Genomic DNA, 20,239 nt, shown 5'->3' with positions numbered 1-20,239 from the left:
AAAAAATGCCAAAAAAAAAAAAAAGCTATCAAGGACATTTTGGGGGGCAGTAGGAGAAATTTGAATATGAAATATACAATTTATATTATATAATTAAGATATAATATTAACATTATCTTAGATATAACAATTATATGGTGCTTATGCAGAAGAATGTCCTTGTTCTTAGGAGACAGACGTTGAAGTGTAGGGTGAAGCATTATGAGTCCGTAGCTTATTTTCAAGTGGCTCAGCCACTAGAAAGACATTTTATATTAGAGAGAGGAGCAGGGCAAGTATATGGTCCAAAATGTTAACAATTACTGAATTTAGGTGAAAGGTATTCTGGTGTTTATTGTACTATACTTTCAACTTTTCTGTAGGCTTGATATTTTCAAAATAAAAATAGGGGCGGGGAGCATCCCAAGTGATTCTAATGACCAGGTGGACATGACAATCACTGACCTAGGATCTGGACAGGCCACCTATTCAGTGCATCTCTGCCAAGCACTTACTCAGAATCGGCTTAATCTGTACCAGTGACAAAAAGCCCCTGACTTCCCAGGGCAGCCATCTCCACACATCAGGAGAGTCTGCCTTTCACATTTGCCCTGTGGTTCTTTGTCCAGCCCTCAGGGCTCTGCAGAGCAGTTTCTTTTCCAGACAGAGTTCCTCAGACATTTGAAAAGAGCCACTGCATCCGCCTTTTCAGTAAACATGTGAAGCAATTACTTGAAACTTTCCTCCTGTGGTGAGGTCTCAGTACTTGATGAGCGAGCTGGGACACTCAGTGCCCCTAGAAAGCAGCTACATGTGCCCAAGCCCCACGAGTGTTCTGGAGCAGGCAGGGAGGAAGGCCATTGATTTCCTATGTTTGGGGTCGGTGAGTGGTGAGTGGTACAGGAGAGAGGGGCCTCTGGGGCCGTGCGGTCCTAAACTGAGTGGCCTGCTGGGAGGACAAGAAACCACATTTCCCTGGAAGGCTGGGAGAGCAGCTACACCCAGCCCTGGGATGTTGCTCCAGAGACACAAACCTGGTGACAACTGGGGTCTCCCAGGAGCCCTGGAACTGGGAGGACCTGGGATATCAGGCTCCTGCGAGGTTTCCTCCTGGAGGGAACAGGAAGAAAGGGTGAGAACCTTCATTCAGACACAGTTCTGAGGCAGGGGTAGGAGTTGGGGGCAGGGCAGACCCTGCAGACCCCCATGGAAAGGAGCCAGATGCAAACGACTTCCTAAAAGCTGGGGGTGGTGGTAACGTTCAGGGGAGACTAAGGAAAGTGTTGGTTAAATGGGATGCAAAGTTGACCTGGTGAAAACCAATCACAGTAGAAATGAGGATCCTAGCCCCCAGGTAAAAGGCCCTTGCTGCCTGATCACCCCGTAGAGCCACACTGGAAACCCACTGGAGGTGGGGTAGGACCCTGAGTCTTGTCTTAGCTCACCCTCTCACTCCACATCTTGCCCCTTCAAAGGAAACATTCCACTTCCCATTTGCATGGCAGTTAGAACTTGTGAAGTCATCTGGACATAGTGACTCTGGCCAGGGAAGGCCAAGCCCACAGAGGACAACTGGTTGCATAGTCTAGAGAGAGACAGGGTCCACTGCCATCAGAAATCTGCATGGATCTAACAAAGACCACTCCCCAGGCCTGGCAGAAGGGCAGGTCACTGAGATGCGGGCTGAGGGTGCGGTGGTAGCAGTATCAGAATCAGTGGCTGGCAAGGCCTGCTCTCATTCAGTGTTTTAAAGCAGATTTCTAAATCTGAATGGATTTCACCAGCCAACACATTGACTATTCTTCCAGGTGAAGAGGACATTCTGGGAAGACCTAACATTCATAGGCTATAGCTTTGGTCAAGTCACCCCTGACCGGGAGGAATCACAGAGCTGTGGGGGCCTGGTAGGTCCTGCCAATGCCTCTACTCAGCACATCTGGGTTTTTTCCTTCATGCCCAGGTTCCGCTCTGGGCAGCTGGTACCAACGCAAGGTGGGCTCGGGACTAGTGTGTCTTCAGCGCCTCTTCCGCACTGCTCTTCTCTCCTCTGTGGTCTGTCGGTGGGGGGCTTGGGGGGCAAGTGGGGGGAACAGGTCAGACCTTGGCACTACAGTACCTGGGGCTTCTGCTGAGAATGGATCCGCAGTTCAGCTGGTTCAAGGTAGTTGCAGGGAACAAGCCCCTTCTGCAGTGCAGCACCACGGAGCCAGAAAGTGGGAAATAGAGATGCGCTCATCAGTGCCCACACCTCAGAACAGCCCAGAGACACGGGGAGGGGTGGGTGGACAGCTGAAAGAGGGTAGCAGGTACTGCTCCTCAAGAAGCTCTTCCATGTGCTGCCAGGATCCCGTGCCCCCAAGCCCACCCCTGGTCCTCTGAATACCTGCCCGTTGAACATGACCGTAGCCCAGTTATCACTGCTCTTCTTCAAGACAAAGACGATGTTCCCTGGCATGACCTGGAGCTCCTCTGGTGTCTCAGGCACAAACCCAAACAGCACACGGTGGGCTTCTCCTTCCAGAGCCCTGCAGGGGGAGGCAGCGGGGAGAAGAAGAGGGGATAGACACAAGATACAAGATCCCAACCACCGTCTAGCCTGGACCGCATCCCATCCCGTGGCGCTATGGACCAGCAACTATGGCCATGGAGCCGGCTCACTCCAGGCACCTTCTAACTCCACTTCTAACTGCCCAGGTGACCCTGAGCAGGGAGGTTGCCTGCCTGAGGTCCCAAGAGGACTCGGTAGGAAACTGCATGTGAACGTGTTCCGTAACCACACGTGCAAGTGGCACAAGAGTAAAAGAAATATGACAACACTCATAGCGAGGCCTTGCCATCCCTGCCCTCCCTTCCCTTCTGAGGAGGAAGTTTCCTGGGTATGCTTAGCCAGCGCCGAAGCCTGGGTAGAGCCCAATCAGAGGAGGGGCGCAAGGTGAAGGTGGGTGAGAGCCCTCTGGGTGAGGAAGATGAGTTGGGGACGGGGGAAGAGCAATCACCTAGAGCCAGCATGGGGGTGGGTCAGGCACAGGGCGGGGGTGAGAGATGAGACCCCCACCAGGCGGGGGGAGAGATGAGCCGGGAGGCTTGGGGGAGAGTGTAAAGAGCTTTGAGGTTGCCTAGCTGTGCCTTGTACAATGTCGTTTCCCCTTTACCGTTTCCCCAAGGCCTGCTTTGCTCTTGGGGCGTCCCATTTGTGCCACTTCGGAGCGTGTGACTGAGGCAGGCCCGCGTTCCCTCCACTCACTCTGGCCTTGCTGGTTCTCCCGCCCTCCCACTCTGCTCCTGCCTTTCCCTCCAGCCCCTCCTTTTGTTTCCAAACACCAGATTCATGTATATAGGGGATACTGCCCCCACCAGCACATGGAGAGTTTAGGAATGAGTGAATCCAGCCCCCTGACTTTTATAGTTGCTTTGGTACTTTTTTCAGCTTTTGTGACACCCTTCCCTATCGGGCGCGGGAGCCAGGCTTGTTTCCTCACTTAGAGATAACTCTTAAGAAAGCTGTAGGTTATGTCATTCTTGGCTTCTCATCTTACAGAAACATGACTTCTTTTTCTTGAGTCCTTCCTCTTCCTTCTTCAGAAAACGGGTGCCAATAGGGAGTGAAAAACGCCCACACAGGAAAGGACGCGCCGTTCCAGCTTCTGGAACCACTCTGCTCGCCTGATTCCAGAAGCCCGGCCTCCCCTCCTCCGAGGGGGCTGCGGCCCGCAGAGAGCTCTCCACCCTGAGGTCGGCGTGAGGCCCCCCAGCGGCGACCTTCCACGGACACTGCTGCACTTCAGCAACAACCCCTCACTCTCTGGGCACACCCTGACCTGGGGACGCGGGGCCACCACACAGCTGTGGCCAGACCCCCATGTCGACCCCACCACAGCCAGGGCTCCGTCCCCTGCATCACTCCCTTCTAGCCCTGAAAGCAGGAGGAGCGGGCATGCTGGGCCAAACTGCACAGGATTTGGCCCCCGACCCCAGCTTCGCCTTCTTCAGCCCTTTGTTGCCATCAGTTCAGGCTTGGAGTTTGGGTAGTCTGCATTTTGGCCGAAATCTAACTTACCTGAAGATCTCTGGGGTCTTGGGCCTGGGCGGAGGCTCAGCTGCCTATTGAACATTCAGGAGAAATGAAGAAGGGCAGGACAGTAAGTGAAGGAGGGGGAGAGAGAACAGACGGTTAACGGTAATTTAAGCCTCCTTCCAGACCAGAATATCAAAGACTGCATTTCTGGCTCAATCAGAACACCGTCTAGGGAGAGGACACTCTGCCCTGACTAAACACGGGAAAATAACGCTTCCCACCAGCTCCCAGGGCCCAGGTTTCACCAGCACAGCAATTCATCTTGAGCCACACCTGGTCTCTGGAGTTCAGCTATCACAGAGCAACACGGTGTCATGAGGGTGCTTTTGCCTTTGAGCTCCATCCCCTTCCTGGAACAGTTTCCCAAAGCGCTGCTCTATAGTTATTGTCTGCTCTGTCACATGACACTCGTGGGTATTTAAAAATGAACCCAAGGGCCACTGAGCAGGCAAGACTGTCCTTTTGAGGTGTGTTCCCTGTTCTACACTGAGTAGCATGGAGCCCAGTTATCCGGGCTTCTTCCCCTCTGGGAGTCCCCTGGCTGCCCTGAAGCCCAAGGGAATCCCGCAAGGCTTTCTTCAACTTTATGGTGAAGAAAGAGGTCAAAGAATTGTGCCTCTCTTGCTCTCCTCCTTTGCTCATCTTACCCTCCAGTGCCCCGGTGTCGGTCCCATTTTGAGCCAGCGGTCATCTCTCTGACCCTGGAGGCTGTCAGCGCTGCTCTCAGGGTGACCGGGTGTGTGTACACTGGACCGTGGTTGCGACGCTCAGAAACGCCTCCCTCTGCTAGTGTGGACCAACACTCCTGTCCATCACGGTTCTTTTGCAGCAGAGCTGGAATTTTCCTTAGCCAGCCCTACCCTCTTCCCTTCATAAAGGAGCTCTGCCTTCACATTTCTAGACCCACTGTCACCTGTGTCTCTGAGCCCAGCTTGAGCAGAAAGATGGTTCACCCTGGGCCCCCAACCTGTGTTCCCGAGGAAATCTTGTGCACGCTGGCAGACAGATGCAGCCACAAGAGCCATGGCCTCAGGGCCCGGGTCCCATGGGAGTCCCCTACCAGCCCCTGTGTCCTGTGTCTGAGAAGAGGCAGACACGAAAAAGCCTTCCCTAGCTGTGTTTCAATTTCCTGAGAGAACGGTCAAGACTTCAGGAGAGATGATACACACCAGAGCTCTCTTAGAACTTAGAGAAGTGAAGCCTGGCATTTGGGGAGAAGCAGGAGTGTTGGTTCCTGAGTACTTGAGATTAAGCCTAAAACTGCTTCATTCCCCCACCAGTCATGGGACCCGTGACAGAGAATGGTCATGCAGACACCCTCAGCGGCACTGAGAGCTCAGCTGAAGGAGCCCTTAAAACGAGGCAGCTCAGCACAAATATTCTCCCCAGTTGGCTGTTTCACAGAGAGCTCTGGAGACCTCGATCCGTGGAGAAGGACAGGACCGCCTCACCTGTGGCTGCAGAGGGGCAAACCCCGAGAAACTGTCCTGATCCACCACAGATGCCACGACCTGAAATTGAGGAAGGAAGGTGTGAGGGCTCGGTCAGCACTGCTTCCCCACCCTTCTGTGGTTTTCCCCAAGATTCCCTCCTTTCTCACACCCTGGATCTGTTCTCGTGGGTACTTGGTTCCAGAAGTGGAGGGCAAACGGGAGAGGCCACAGCAGTGAGAGGCCCACGTACGGCAAAAAAAAAAAAGAACAGAAGTGGAGGGCAGCTAAGGATGGGCTTGCTGACCCTCTGGGTTAGAAGTTGCTGCTCTGCCAGGGCAGAGCCACAAGGCAGGTGCCCTTTTCCCAAGAGTCCCTCTCCCCTTGCTCCGCAGGGCCCATGCCGGAGGGATCTCAGGGGACGCTGAGTGGCCTCACTTACCGTGGCCTTGCCTAGGTAATCCTTCTTGACCAGTTGAGCCACTTGCTTTTCATTTGGCTGAAACAGCCTGCCCACAGGGATCACCACTGGCTCATACAGCTTCTGTTTCTAAAACACAGGGAACATGGTCTTTTATTACCTGTGAAATGGGGTTAAGGATGCTTGTCCTGCCTCCCTCAATGAATGGCTGCATGGATCCGTTGAGATAACCTCACAAGAGCACTTTTTCTCAACGTGCAGGGCCGGACTTGTTATTATTTCAGGACGTCTAAGGTAGGACCATTTGGGTTCACAGTCGCCTTACACCGAGAGGCCACGAGGACATCTGTGGGTGTTGCTTGCCCAGCACGCTCTTTTCCTAGGGGAGCTGCCCCTTTCCCACTCTGTGTGGCTCAGGCAGGGTTGTCACTCACGGCCCGGGAGGCACCACAACCACAAAGGTGGCCCTTGACCCAAGCAAGGCCCACGACAGTGCTCTCTTGGCACCGGTGTCCGCAGACATGGATAGGCAGGTACAGACTGACTTGAGCCCCCTTGTTCCTGGTGTTTAAAAATCTTATTTAAAACCAGCTTCATCCCCAGCTGTGCTCAAACTATGGATACTTTGCACCACTCGTTCATATAATCAATGCATTTTTGTTGAGAGCTGTCATGCGCCTGGCACAGAGCCAGGTTACGAGGACCCAGGGGTGAGCAAGCGGGCACAGCCTCTGCCCTTGCGTGCTGGCCCCAGCCCCCAGCCTCTCCCTCTCCCCGGCTGCCACCAGGCACCCCTCAGAGGGGCATGAGGAGGGCCCTGCCGTCCCATACCACATGGAAACGTGCCCCAAGATCAGTGTTACCCAGAGTTCAGAGGAGGTAAAAGCACCACGATTACGACTTCCCGATCTACACGTGCAGTAAAACAAACACAAAGACCCAAGCAAGTCCCCCTGCCACCCGCTCCCCCAGCGCACGCACCCAAACGCTTTCCATGGCTTTGTCGATTTTGGAATGCCTCGGCTCAGACTTCATGCTCACAGCCAATGCTAAGTGTTCCTCAGCCTTTTTCCATTCCTCCTTCTTGGCGTACATGAAAGCGATATTATATAACACCTAGAAAAGCACAGGCCGCAACATAAAACTTGAGGCCGCTCGGAATCTGGAGTCCATGCGGGGGAGAGCTTGCACGTGTGTTCCTGGAATGTTGCCTGGTGACATTTCTCCCTTTCCCAGCTGTCCTGGGAATATCCAAAATACAATCAATCTTGCTCCTGAGTTATATCTAGCACAAGGACGGTGTATAGAAAACATCACGTAATGCACACATCCAACATCGTGTGCGTTCTTTCAACAGCCAGGTAGGTCAGCAGGGGGCTAGAATTATTGTGTGGTTTTGGTATTGAGAACAGTGATGTGCTCAAGGCCCCTTGAAGAGTTGGGAATAAAATACAGGCCTGGGGCCTCCCAGACCAGCTTCTGCCACTGAGCCAGGGCTCAAAGACTGGACAGGTGTGGGATGGAGAGAGAGAGAGGGTTCCAGATGCACCATTCGGCATCAGCACCAAGAGAACCCTGTGCAGAACACAGGAGTAATAAGACTGTGATGTAGTCATACGGGCAGGAGGAAACTCTACGGGCAAAAGTCCACTGGAGGTGGAAAGAGGCTCGATACAAACCCAGGGCAGCACTGTACCTGGGGTGGGAGAAAATCAAGATGGCAGCTAACAAGTAGGGTTTACTTTACTTCTTTTTAACGACAATGCAGCAAGTTCTTAGGGCTCCTTGCAGCATGTATGGAGCACGACTAAACAGCCAGGAGATGCTGCAAGCTTTTCACAGGTGAAAGTGATGGGAGTCACAGCCTGACGCCCCGGGGTGGGGTGTGGGCAGTTCTCCAGGGCCTCGGAGAGGAGGTAGAGCTGGTCAACTGAGGCCCGGCTGGAGAAGGGGATTGTTGGCCTTCCAAGCTGTAACATGTGGAGGCAGTGCAGTGGAGGTACCCCAGGGCTGTTTGCTAGTATGTGGCCTCGGCTTCATTATAAAATGGTGACAGTAATGCTTCCTGCCCCCAGATTTTTGTCAGAAATAAATAATTCACACAAAGCACTGAGTTCAATTACTCGGCACACACTAGGTGCTGAATTCTTTACTCTCATTAACTATTATCTGGGGAACTATCTCGGGACTTGCCAGGAGGCTGAGCAAAGAGGTCTCGCCTGCCTTCTCGGGGAGCGCCCACGTGGTTTGGGGGAAGATCACAGGGCCGAGTCTGCAGACTGATGCCATCTGGGGTTTCTTTGTGTTTGCAGTCAGAAGGCTAAATCGACGAAGAACTTGGGGCTCCTGGAAATCGGTGCTGCCTGTCCTTGTCATTGTCTTTATCATCATCGTCACCATCATCAACGATACCATTTACTGACCGCCTCTTTGGGCCAGGCACTTTATCTGCATTATCTCTAACCCCACAACCACCATACAAGGTAGGGGCCTCACTTCCGTGCCTCCATAGTCCTTCCCTAGCACTTCTCTTGCCCTAACCTTATCACCTCGCATTACACGTGACCATGAGCTTCTGCAGCTGACACTGTCTTGTGGACTCCTGGACCTCCATTGCCCGACACCAGCAGGCATTAGAAATGTATGCAAAAACGAGTGAATGTATTAGCAAATGTGTATGAGGTAAGTACTCAGCCTTTCTTTACAGATGATGAGGAACCTGAGGCTAATAAATGACACATGACTTCCCTAGGTTTATACAACTAGTAAGTGTTGGGCAGGGATCTGATCCCTGTCTCTCAGATCCCAAGATGGCTCCCGTGATTCTCACCCTCCCACATCCAAGGGAGCTGACAGGTGTAGCCAATAGAATATTATGGGAATGAGGGGGCTGTGACATTTGAAGCTAAGTTATAAAAGACACTGAGGCTCCATATTACTTTCTCTTGGTTCATTACTTCCTCGGGGGGAAGCCCATGTCATGACAGGACTCAGGCCGCCTTATGGAGAAGTCCATGTGGCAAAGAACTGAGGCCTCCTGACAACCAGTGACACTAACTTGCCAGGCACCTTAGAAGTAGGTCCTCCGGCCCCTGCCAAGCTTTCAGATGACAGCAGCCCTGCCAACATCCTGACTGCAACCTCATGAGAGCCACTGAGCCAGCACCACCCAGCCAAGCTTGGGTTCCTGACCCCAGAAACTGTGAGAGAATAAACAGTATTGTTTTAAGCCACTCAGCTGTAGAGCAATTTGGTAATCAACAGCAGATAATTAATACACATCTCTATACCAGCCTGTCACCCACACTGTGATTTGGTCCAGGGCCTCATCCAGTTAAAAAGGACAGTTTATCAAGGCAAGTATGGATGGAGGCATGGTTGGTTTTTCCATAGAGTTAGTGGCTGGTGCTGAACGATGGACACAGGGACCAAGCCCAGACACAGAGATCTAGGCTCCCTTCCTGGGCTATTCCTGAGCAGCAATGAGCTGTTGCCCTCTGCATACATGCTTGGCCAGCCCAGCCCAACCCTGCCCACGTGTGCAGGAAGAAAGGAGAGCTCGAAGTCATTTAAAACTTCCAGTTTGGTTCTCAGCCACCTGCTCTTAAGACCTTTTCTAGCAACAGGTTTTTATGACTCCATGACTGGAAAAGCCCCAGACTCTTTTCAAAAAGGATGGTGTGATTTCTCAGAACCCTGGTGGGAAGGAAGCGGTGGCTTTATAAGTAGGGAAGTGACTGGAGTGTCCCATGTGGTATACGGGACCCTGAAAAGTCCAGCCTCACTTACAGAGAAGCCCATACAGCCAGTATTTCCTGCCCCCTAGTCATTTCAACTCCAATTAGAGGGGGAACGTTTCTCGCATGGAATTCTGCTTTGATAGTAGCATTCTAGGATTCTTTCTCTAGCGGTTCTGTGTAAGTGATTCTCAATCAGGGGTAATTGGCAATATCTAGAGACGTTTTAGGTTGTCACACTGCGGGTGGGGTGCTATAGGCATCTAGTGGGTAGAGGACAGGGATGCCGGTCAACACCCTACAATGCACAGGCCAGTCCCCACAATAAAGAATGAGCTGATCCAACGTATCAAAAGGACCACAGTTGAGAGACGGTACTCTAGAAGCCGGCCAAATGCCAGCCAATTCCCACCGAAAAGCCTCATTTCCCTAGTGTGGGAGAACTGAAGTAAGTTGCTATCCTGTCACGGGCCTGTGGGGAGACGTGTGTCCCCAGGGGCCCAGGCAGCTGTGGACTCTATTATTAGCCTTGAGTGACCCTGGGGACACTTGGCTTCTCCTGTCTGAGAAACTAAAACAAGGGGACATTTTTTCACCAATTCTTCTAAATAAAGATCTATGATATTTGCATGAATTTTAGTTTTAAAGCTACTGGTATATATTTGGGGTTTAGAATGGGAGTGCAGAGGGTGGGTTGGAAAAAATACATGAACCTATGAAGTCACAGCCAGACATGCCTCTCCGTCTTGGTCATACAGAACATAAGTTGTCCTTCTATGGAGACCTTTCCTAACTGTGTGCTCTGAGCTGTTCTATTGACCAGGAGGGGACAGCTTGGTGCTAAATTGTCCTCACTCTCTCTTTGGGTATATACCAAGTACATGAGGCCAGACCATGCATCGCAAAGAGCGTGAACTTGGGAACTGCACGGGGTTAAGGCAGGTTCTGTATGGCAAGTGAACCCGTGATTTTGGATTTGTCAGTATGATGCTGAGAAAATTGTCTGTTCACCTGAATTATACAAATTATTGTGACAACTTTCACAGGCCAACATACTCGTGTGCAGCCCAGCCTCCCTTCAGAGAACCCAGCAAACTCATTTCTACATGGTTCTTTGAGTCTCACATTATTCAAATCCATGCACTCAGGTAACTGAGGACTCCATGAGGAGCCCGAAGCAATTGACCTGAGTCTTTTCTTAAGGGAAAAATCTGAGTCCTAAGGCAGGGGAGGCGAAATGCCTTTTCCAGGCTCCTGGATGTGTCAACAGATCGACGTGCATCTCAGCTGTCAGCTGCCCCTCAGCCAGCAGCCACCCCTGCCCAGGCTGGGCCCTTCCTTCTCACCTCACAGGCAAACAGCTTGAACGGTAGCCCCAGGATCTTGTAGTCGATCAGCTGGTTCCCTCGAAGCTGAGTCAAGGCCTCCTTAAGGTCTTTAAGGGCGGAATCGTATCTGCAGGAAAGAAACCAGTTGAAGGTACGGAGGCATAAAGAATAAAATGTGTGTCTGCTGCTCTTTGCACAACCGTCTCACTAGGACAAGAAGCCTGTCTAACCTCTCTTGACCTTCTCTAGTTTTTCACCAATCCTGAGCCCCAGCATCCCACAGAACCCAGTGTGAACGGCGCCCCCTGGGGTTGTGCATGCCAGCAACCCTGCCAGCCTCCCAGTTTCAGGCAGCCACAGGTATTTTGGTCTCTGTTGACTGCACACACCTCCCACCTTTCTGACAACCAGCCTGTCACTTCCCAAGAGAGCCTCAGTCTCCCCTGAGAGCTTTAAGCAGAGCAGCACCTGCTGGCCTCCACGTCCCCACGGGGCTGATCAGAGCATGGCTTGTGCCTTGCTTCCCACCAGGAGGCCAGGCCAGGGGGCCCCTCCTCACAGCCACTGGCATCCCCCTCCTGCCCAGAGCCTTCTTTTTCTCTTCTCTTTCTCTCCTGAGTCCAGCTTAGCTATTGGTTTTGTGGCCTTTGTAGTCTCCTGTCCCCTCCCTCCTCCTCCACACGCTTTGGGAAAAAGAAAACAGAAAGCATCACTTAAGCCAGACAGCATTTCTATCACTTCTGGCACTGCCCTTCTGCTTTGTTGGGTTGGCGTTGTGCTGACTGGCTCAAGGTGAATCAGGGCGGCTGTCATTGGATTCGTGGTGGAGAATAGGGCCGACCATATCAACAGTGCCCATGGGCGGGACTTCCCTGGTGGTTCAGTGGTTAAGACTCCGGGCTCCCAATGCAGGGGGCATGGTGTTCGATCCCTGGTTAGGATCCCACATGCCACACAGTGCGGCCAAAAAAACACCCCCAAACAAACAAAAAAACCCAAAAACCACTTAAAAAAATAGTGCCCATGGGGGCGTGGGCAGGACCTGGACCAGACCTGCTTGGCCTGCCCCTGACCTCCACAGATGCCCTGGTGGGAGGGAGCCATTGCCAGACAGCAGTGGGTAGAAGCAGCAAAGATCAAGCTTTCCCCATCCCCACGCCAGCCCCTGTCCTGGCAGGAACAAATGTGGCTGTCTGGTGGCTCCCAGCAGGCAACTGAACCAAAAGTCCCCCGGCCACTGTCTGACCCAGAGCTGCCACGTGTGGCTTCTCTTGAAGGCAAGCTTGGGATCTGGACACAGGCTGGCGGGGACCCTTGAGAGGTGGTGTGGGGTAATGAAGGCACCCTAGGAGGCACCCTAGGACAGGGGCCGAGAGACTGCGGCCAGCCCAGCCGCTAACTGGGAGACCCTGGCAAATTGCTTCCCCGGCCTCAGCTTCCATGCTGATATTATAGGAAGTGCATTGTTTACAAGGAGTGTATTATGCTCAAGGGGCACAGCACATGAGAAGCTGGCTACCTCTGAGGCTCCTGGGGCTAACCTCTGAGGTCACACCCACCTAGACTGGAGTCCTGTCTCTGCCACTTACTATCTAGTGACAAAGGGCAAGTTACTTAACTTCTCTGTTTCCTCATCTTTAGAATTAGAGAATAGTAATAGCACAAAGCATTTAGGTGCTTAGGACGGTGCCTGGCACACACAGTAATTTACTATTTTTATTTATATATATATAGGTAATATAATCTACATATTAATATATATAATAATTTACTATTATTATTAATACTTATAGGTCCAGCTCTAAAACTGGCAATTAAATTCATATCTCAATCTTTCCTTACATGCTTACTGAACACCGTATACTGTATTAACTATTATCAGGAGATAAAAATACATAGTTGTAGAAGCTGGAACACTGATCTCAGGGAAGCCTGGAGAGGGCCAGGAGGGCAGGCTGGCCAAAAGGTCCCAGGGTAGCGGCAAGGTGGGGGGAGGGAAGCTGGACATTCTGTCATCATTTGGTTGGAAGGAAGTCCCACAGCTGCAGGGGCTGCAGGAGGAACAGCAGCAGGAGACCTGCGTTTGAAACAGAAGGATGGTTTCCTCTAACACATCCTTGTTAATAAAGCTGATTGTAAAACCTGTTAAAAGCAGGCAGGTCAGGGTTTCCCTGGTGGCGCAGTGGTTTAGAGTCCACCTGCCGATGCAGGGGACGCAGGTTCGTGCCCTGGTCCGGGAGGATCCCACGTGCCGCGGAGCGGCTGGGCCCATGAGCCATGGCCGCTGAGCCTGCGCGTCCGGAGCCTGTGCTCCACAGCAGGAGAGGCCACAGCGGTGAGAGGCCCGCGTACCACAAAAAGAAAAAAAAAAAAAAGCAGGCAGGTCATTCCTTAAGAAGAAAGAAGCATTTCAAGGCATTCCCTTGAAGCGGGGCGAGGTAAGCATCTCTGTTCTTTCCGACTCACTGAGCCAAGAAGCAGGCAGGTGGAAAGGCAGGTGTCCTGTTTCACGTTCCACTGCCTGTTTGTGAGAGCACGGAAGGTCCTCTCGGAGGGCACGCGTGAGGTTCTGTCACCACTAACCTGCGGGTGTTCCTGCCTCTCTGGCGAGCGGTCTCAGCAGCTGAGTTTCAGCTGTGAAATAACAACGCCTGTGTCTCCCTGGGCTTGAATGAGCCCAACAAAATCCTCCTCATAATTCTGCCCATCAGGACGGTTAAAGATCTGGGCCCAGGAGGAGGGAGAAAGAAAGAACTGACATTATTCAAAAGGTTTGCTTTGTGTTTAAAACGGGGTGGGACTCCCCCTGTTAGATGTCTGTTTTTGCGGTATGCGGGCCTCTCAGTGCTGCGGCCTCTCCCGTTGCGGAGCACAGGCTCCGGACGCGCAGGCTCAGCGGCCATGGCTCACAGGCCCAGCCGCTCGGCGGCATGTGGGTTCTTCCTAGACCGGGTCACGAACCCGCGTCCCCTGCATCGGCAGGCGGACTCTCAACCACTGCGCCACCAGGGAAGCCCTTAATATATTCTTGTACATATAATGTTGCTTATACTCTCACTTTGGTGGCTGAATTATATCTCATTGAATGGATTAAACCGGGTGTTTGAAAACCCATTCTGCAGGAACGAAGGAAGGTTTTGATGTGGTTTCATGACAATCGTCATTGTGTGACAGCTCAATACCTCATAGTAGTAGACCACCATGGATGCTCCCTTGATGGACAAGGTATCACCACCTGGGCTATGACCCATCATCAGGAGCACTGGTGGGGTGCCACACCTCGCCTGTGGTGGTTATGTAGGCTCATTGTGGGCCATAACTGGGCAGCAGGCCTGCTTTCCCTCCCCGGAGAGGGCTTCTGCCTCTTGCTGACTGGTTGCATAACTTCCCAGAGAAGGTCCAGTCATGCTTCCCAACAGAGGCTGGGGAGATACTGCTCAAACACCAGGTCTGGCATCACCAAGACCCCCTCGGGGTTTCTCTGTGCACTTCTCCAGCTTGTGCAACACTGGAGCACTTACTTCTCCATCTGGTAGTAGAGCATCCCTCGTTGGAAGTAGGCCACTGCCAAGTGCTTGTCTCGGTTAATGCTTTTGGTGAAGGCCTGTGGGGAGAACAGCCAGGCAATGAGGAGGTGTGAGATGAGCCAGAGGGTGAGCCAGGAAATGTCACGAGAATGGTTCGTGTCTTGAAGGTGACCGGAGGCTGAGGGGTCAGAATGCCCTGTGTTGTCACTTCCTAGTGGCATAGCATGAGGCAGTTTACCTAATCTCCTTGAACCTTAGTTTTCTCCTCCGTAAAATGGGGATATTCATATCTGCCTTTCAAGATTACTGACAGGATTAAAATAATAAAAGTCATCAAATTTGAAAATAACCTAATTAAAATGTTACATACAGCATAATATTTATTTTATAAATGTATTACAGAAATATTATGCAATTAAGGTAATTATCAGTATGTGTGTTCTTATGGCCATTTTGTTCACTGTTTTGAAATATTATACAATTTAAATAATAACAAATAAGAATGCATAGAAAACGCCAGGAGTGAGGACTCGAGTATGAAACCAAAGAAAGAATGAGATGCCCGAGCAGAAGAAAGCAAAGAGAAACCTAGAGCAGGGAGACGAAGGGTGGACGGCGGAGTGGGCGGGCCGAGAGGTGAGCTGGGCCGCACAGCCTCGCCCAGGAGCCCCGAGAGGCCGGAGGCAACAGCCCCTGCTGGCAGAGCTGCACCCAGACCAGCTGCCGAGCTTTGCCAACCTCTTCTCCTGACAGTGCATCTGCGGTGCCGTTTGCTCAGCCCCTGGGCAGGCTCCGGAGAGGAGGTGGAGGCCCTCTCCCTCCAGCCAGATGCAGGGCCCTCCTGCACTCCTGTCTGCCCACTCTGGAGCCGGAGGCAGGCTTGGCAGTCTCTGCAGGTGTTCCAAGCGGCCTCTCTCTCCCTCTTTATCAGGGTGAGAATGGCTGTGGTAGCAACTAGCCCTTTCAAGGGGCCAGGAGTCCACACCACCTTGCAAAGACTTGCAGTAAAAGGTAAAAATAAGGACTAACATTTACACAGTGGTGTGAAGTTACACAGCACTTTACTAGTTGGTGCCTCCTATATGGGAATAGAATCTAAAACAGAGTGGATATACGTATATGAATAACGGATTCACTTTGCTGTACAGCAGACGCTAACCCAACATTGTAAATCCACTATACCCCAATAAAAATTAATTTAAAAAAATAGTTGGTGCCTCACTCAATCTTCATGATGTTTAACCTCTCCAGAAGCTGAGAGCCAGAAGTCTACTTGACTTCCTGAAGACCAAAGGTCCAGAGAGAGGCAGAGCTGGGGTTTGATCCTAGATTTTCTGCTTCCAAACGCCATACCGTTTCCAGCTTACCATGCCCAATCTGAAAAAGTGATTGTTGAGAATGCTCAGTCCCATACTAGGGAAGATGAGAGAAAAAATAACTGAGAAGGTTACCATGACATCCCACAACTTGTCCTCGGCAGACATCATTAATCAATCACCGTCTGCTTTCCTTCCACCGGCCTCAGAATCCTTAAAAGAATGCACCACATAATTGATCAGAATTGTCACTTGAGATGAAACCGATTTTTCTTAAGCACCTTCTCTTGATCTCTTGGGCAGGCAAAGCTCACACACAGGAACATCTCGGAAAGCCAAAATCAGTGCTTTAAAATCAGGTGTGAAGCAGTGAGATGGAAACTCTGTGGCTAGCAGCTGATAGAAAAAAACATAAAGTAGGGAGGCTTTCAAAAAGGTGTTAAAGAAAGTTTCCAGAATGATTTGAATGTAATAGATGGAGAATAAAGGAGAGCATAACCCACAGCTAAGGGTTCCCAGCCGGCTGCTTGTTAGAACCACCTGGGGAGCTTTTCAAAACTGTGGCCGCGCAGGCTCCTCCCCAGGCCAATTGAATCGGGATCTCTGGGGGTGGGTTGGGCCTGGGCAGCCTTTGTGCTTCCGAAGCTCCTGAGAGGTTTCTAAAGAGAAGCCGAGCTGAGGACCGCTAATGACAAAGGCCCGGGGGAGGCCACGGGCACAGGCATCTCCACTCACCTTCTCCGCCTCGGGCATGCTTCCCAGGATCGTGTGCAAGCAGCCGATGTTGAAGCAAATCCTGGAGTGTGGGTCCTGGACAGCGGAGAAGGCGTCCAGGGCTCCCTTCCAGTCCTTCTTGTCGGCTGCTTGCACCCCTTCATTCCAGAGGCTGATGGTCTCGGCCAGGGACATGGTCAGGTGCAAACCGGGAGGCAGTGAGCTGGTGTCTCCCCTGGCAGGGCTGCCCTGGCCCTCACTTTACCGGCCTGGAGCTCAGAATGGGGCACAGCCTCCCTTAAGACACCTTAGTGTTGCAAAGGCGGCAGGAAATGTCCCCACCTTTCGGCAACTGACGCATAAGCCTACCGCGAAAGAAAAGGAAAGAGAAGGAGAGAGAGGGCAAGCGGGGCGGAGGGTGGAGGAGAGAGGAAGTGCATCAGAGACTGCCCGTGATGCAGCAGTTCCCCAAAATGTTTCTGCTCTGTCCCCCGGCCCTTCCTCTCTGTCTTCCTTCCCCATCTGTGGGCGGCAGCTTCTGGCCAGCTCCCTGTCAAACGAGGGTGTTGGATGACAAAATAGCTCTTTTCTCACACCCTCATAGACCGTTCTGATATATTTGGTTTTTTTATCTTGAGCTAAAATTGGCAATCAAATTTCTGAGCAGGACGGTCTTGGGTGTCTGTCTGGGACTGAGATACTTTTGTGAACACTTAGGAAGCTCAGAGGGAACCAGTCTCCTGCAAATGGCAAAATTAGGAGCCAGATATGACTGTGAATTGTGACTTCTCCCATCCTTCTGTGAAAACTGAAGAGACAAGGGGTCTCATCGGTGACTAATGTGTTTACTAAGTCCCCCAAAACACAGATTTATGATTCTTTCCCTTGCTGCCCTGGAAAAGTAAAAGTCAGTAAAATAATTGGGAGTAGAGGGTATAACCAGTTTGATTTACTAAAATTCTGACTTCTTGTTAATTGCTCTCCACCAGAATAGCATTAAGGTAAAATGCAATTTTGAGGGTCAAATACTTAGGTGCCAACTCTTGTTCTGTAGTTACTGAAAGCACCTGCCAGTTATCATCAAACTTCTCCTATGAGCCTGAAAATAAAACTTAAAAGTGTCCATTCTATAAAGCTTGTAGGATCGAAGATGGGAGAATTGAGAACACGTGCGCGTATACACCTTTGCACAGACCACACCCTGTGTCTGGAAGGCCTTCCCACCTCACTTTTTTGGCAAACTCCTACTCAACCCTTAAGGCCGAATTAAATATCACCACCTGTCTGAAATCTAGTTCCACACTCCAGGTAGTAGAGAGAATTTCTCACTCCTTTGTACCACCTCTTCCCAAACAATTATATTTGTTGCCATTTCTCTTTTCATCTGCCCAAACTCCTAGACTCCTTGAGAGCTGGGCCCATGCCTTTTTATTCTAGGATCCCCAGCACCAATACTCAATAAATGATGAAGGGATATATTCTAAAAAGAAGTTAGAAATTGGCAAATGACCTGCAGGTAGCAGTGATGGCAGGAAGAGATAGTGCTATTCCATCCAGTGAATAAATAATTAAAACTCAGGACTTCCCTGATGGTGCAGTGGTTAAGAATCCCCCTGCCGATGCAGGGGACAGGAGTTCGACCCCTGGTCCAGGAAGATCCCACATGCCACGGAGCAACTAAGCCTCTGCACCACAACTACTGAGCCTGCACTCTAGAGCCTGCGAGCCACAACTACTGAGCCTGTGTGCCACAGCTACTGAAGCCTGTGCACATAGAGCCCGTGCTCCACAACAAGAGAAGCCATCGCGATGAGAAGGCTGCGTGCCACAACGAGTAGCCCCCGCTCGCTGCAACTAGAGAAAGCCTGCGCGCAACAAAGACCCAACACAGCCAAATAAAGAAATAAATTAAAAAAAAAAAAGACTTCAGTTATTGGGGAAAGGGACTATTTGCTTGTGTTAAAAAAAAAAAATTAAAACTCAATTAGCACATTGAGTATTCCTAGGAAAACCAAGTGGTTTTGTAGCTAACATAGACTTTACTTAAGTCTAGTCCCCTTTTTATTTTATTATCAGAGTCTGCCAGAGAGAACACTCCTTAAGCTGATGTCCATGACTATTCCAGCCTTATTTCCAAGAATGTCCTTCAAAACTCCCTACAAACTCGACTGCTTTGTCCTCTCCCCCTAGGCCTTCATTTCCTGCCTCTCTGCTTTGCTTCACGCTGGTTCCTCTCCCTGGGCTGCCCTTCCCATATGTGCACCTTCAAACTCACCTTGCACGCCCTTCGGTGTCCTGCTCGAATATCACCTTCCTCTGGAAGCTATGCTGAAATCAGGCCTAGCCTCAAGCCTCCAAACCCGTGATCTTACTTTCTCCTGAACTCCCACGTGACAATCACTCTCACTAAAGTGTGCACGTGTGTTTTAGCCCCTCGAACAGACTGTTTGCCCGGGCAGGGGGGATGTCCTAGGACTGCCCCATCCTTGTATCCCCCAGAGACCCAGCAATGACGTTCACACATTTCTGTCCACTTTCCCTCCGGTCCCCAAGCCACCATCAACTTGTGGGTGAACGTATAGTCTCCTAACCTCTGCTCACTCATCCATCTATTCCCACAGAGTAGCCAGACGAACCTTTTAAAAACACTGGTTGGATCACATCATGCCCCTGTTTTAAAACCTTCAGTGTCTCAGCATTGCTCTTAGGATACAATCCAAATTCTTTCCCATGGTGCGGGAAGGACCCTCTCCACGCCCCAGCCCCATGCCACGCCTTTTCCCATCTGTCCCTCCAGTGCTCCTGGGTACCAGTCTCCTTTCATGTTCTCAGATGGTTTCCTCTGCCTGGAATGCTTTTCCCCCAACCCTCTGCCCAGCTGGTTCCTACTCATCTTTCAGTTCCTCTGGATGCCCTTTCTGTTTTTTTTTTTTTTTTTTTGCGGTACGCGGGCCCCTTACTGTTGTGGCCTCTCCCGTTGCGGAGCACAGGCTCCGGACGCGCAGGCTCAGCGGCCACGGCTCACGGGCGCGGCCGCTCCGCGGCATGTGGGATCTTCCCGGACCGGGGCACGAACCTGCGTCTCCTGCATTGGCAGGCAGATTCCCAACCACTGCGCCACCAGGGAAGCCCTGGATGCCCTTTCTTGATCCATGACCTCCCTGTGATCACCCTGCTTTCTCCCTCACAACGCACGGTTCTCTCAGCTCATGACATTTGTCACAATTTGTAATTGTATATCATCTGTGAGATTGTTTCTGCACCCCAATGCAGAAACAGTCAGTACTGCTGTCTTTGATTACAATAGTCATGGATACTGTTAGTAGATGGCCTTCTCAGGCCCTCTTCATTCCCCTTTTTTCCTTTGGTAGAACCCCCGTTTTGTTCAAGTCTCTGCTCTCTGGAGGCCATGTGCTTCAGGAGAGGTGAACTCCCAACACTGCCCCAGGGACTGGGGTTCTGACTGGTTTAGCCACAGGTGTGAGATAGAATTCTAGTTAATAAGACATCAGGGGAAGTCTGCTGAGGATCTCTGGGAAAGATTTTTTTCCTTACTGATAAAAAAGGACACATAGGAAGAAACAGTACTTGTTTCTCTCCTAGACAGTAGTGTGAAGATGTGCCTGGAACAGTGGCAGCTATCTTATGACCATCAGGAGAGCCAGCTAAGAGCAAGCTATTGTCTTAAGGAAAAGAGAAGAAAAAACTAAGA

The 20,239-nt window shown here is 51.2% G+C and overlaps 1 protein-coding gene across 4 annotated transcripts in view; it reads right to left on the bottom strand.

Annotated features, from left to right (window-relative positions):
* NCF2 (neutrophil cytosolic factor 2) overlaps nucleotides 1–16,939 on the bottom strand; it is a 24,711-nt gene extending 7,772 nt beyond the window's left edge. Inside the window, exons 1-11 of one of the 4 annotated variants that reach the window (XM_024732403.1) lie at nucleotides 16,549–16,690; nucleotides 15,720–16,209; nucleotides 14,492–14,574; nucleotides 10,989–11,097; nucleotides 6,887–7,021; nucleotides 5,927–6,034; nucleotides 5,506–5,565; nucleotides 4,037–4,080; nucleotides 2,363–2,504; nucleotides 2,096–2,164; nucleotides 1,014–1,089 (exon numbers count right to left, since the gene is read on the bottom strand). In XM_024732403.1, the coding sequence (XP_024588171.1) occupies nucleotides 1,014–1,089; nucleotides 2,096–2,164; nucleotides 2,363–2,504; nucleotides 4,037–4,080; nucleotides 5,506–5,565; nucleotides 5,927–6,034; nucleotides 6,887–7,021; nucleotides 10,989–11,097; nucleotides 14,492–14,514 (766 nt within the window). In that variant the 5' untranslated portion in view covers nucleotides 14,515–14,574; nucleotides 15,720–16,209; nucleotides 16,549–16,690. Of the gene's footprint in view, nucleotides 1–1,013; nucleotides 1,090–2,095; nucleotides 2,165–2,362; nucleotides 2,505–4,036; nucleotides 4,081–5,505; nucleotides 5,566–5,926; nucleotides 6,035–6,886; nucleotides 7,022–10,988; nucleotides 11,098–14,491; nucleotides 14,575–15,719; nucleotides 16,210–16,548 lie in introns of all 4 variants that reach the window. The other 3 variants (XM_024732402.1, XM_024732400.1, XM_024732401.1) reach the window with 3 other exon arrangements.
* Between the last annotated feature and the right edge of the window lie 3,300 nt (nucleotides 16,940–20,239).

The sequence above is a fragment of the Neophocaena asiaeorientalis genome, unplaced genomic scaffold (genome assembly GCF_003031525.2).
Source record: "Neophocaena asiaeorientalis asiaeorientalis breed wild unplaced genomic scaffold, Neophocaena_asiaeorientalis_V1.1 scaffold119, whole genome shotgun sequence".
NCBI lineage: Eukaryota > Metazoa > Chordata > Mammalia > Artiodactyla > Phocoenidae > Neophocaena > Neophocaena asiaeorientalis.
The sequence above is the reverse complement of the archived record's forward strand: the minus strand, read 5'-3'. Positions and strand labels throughout refer to the sequence as shown.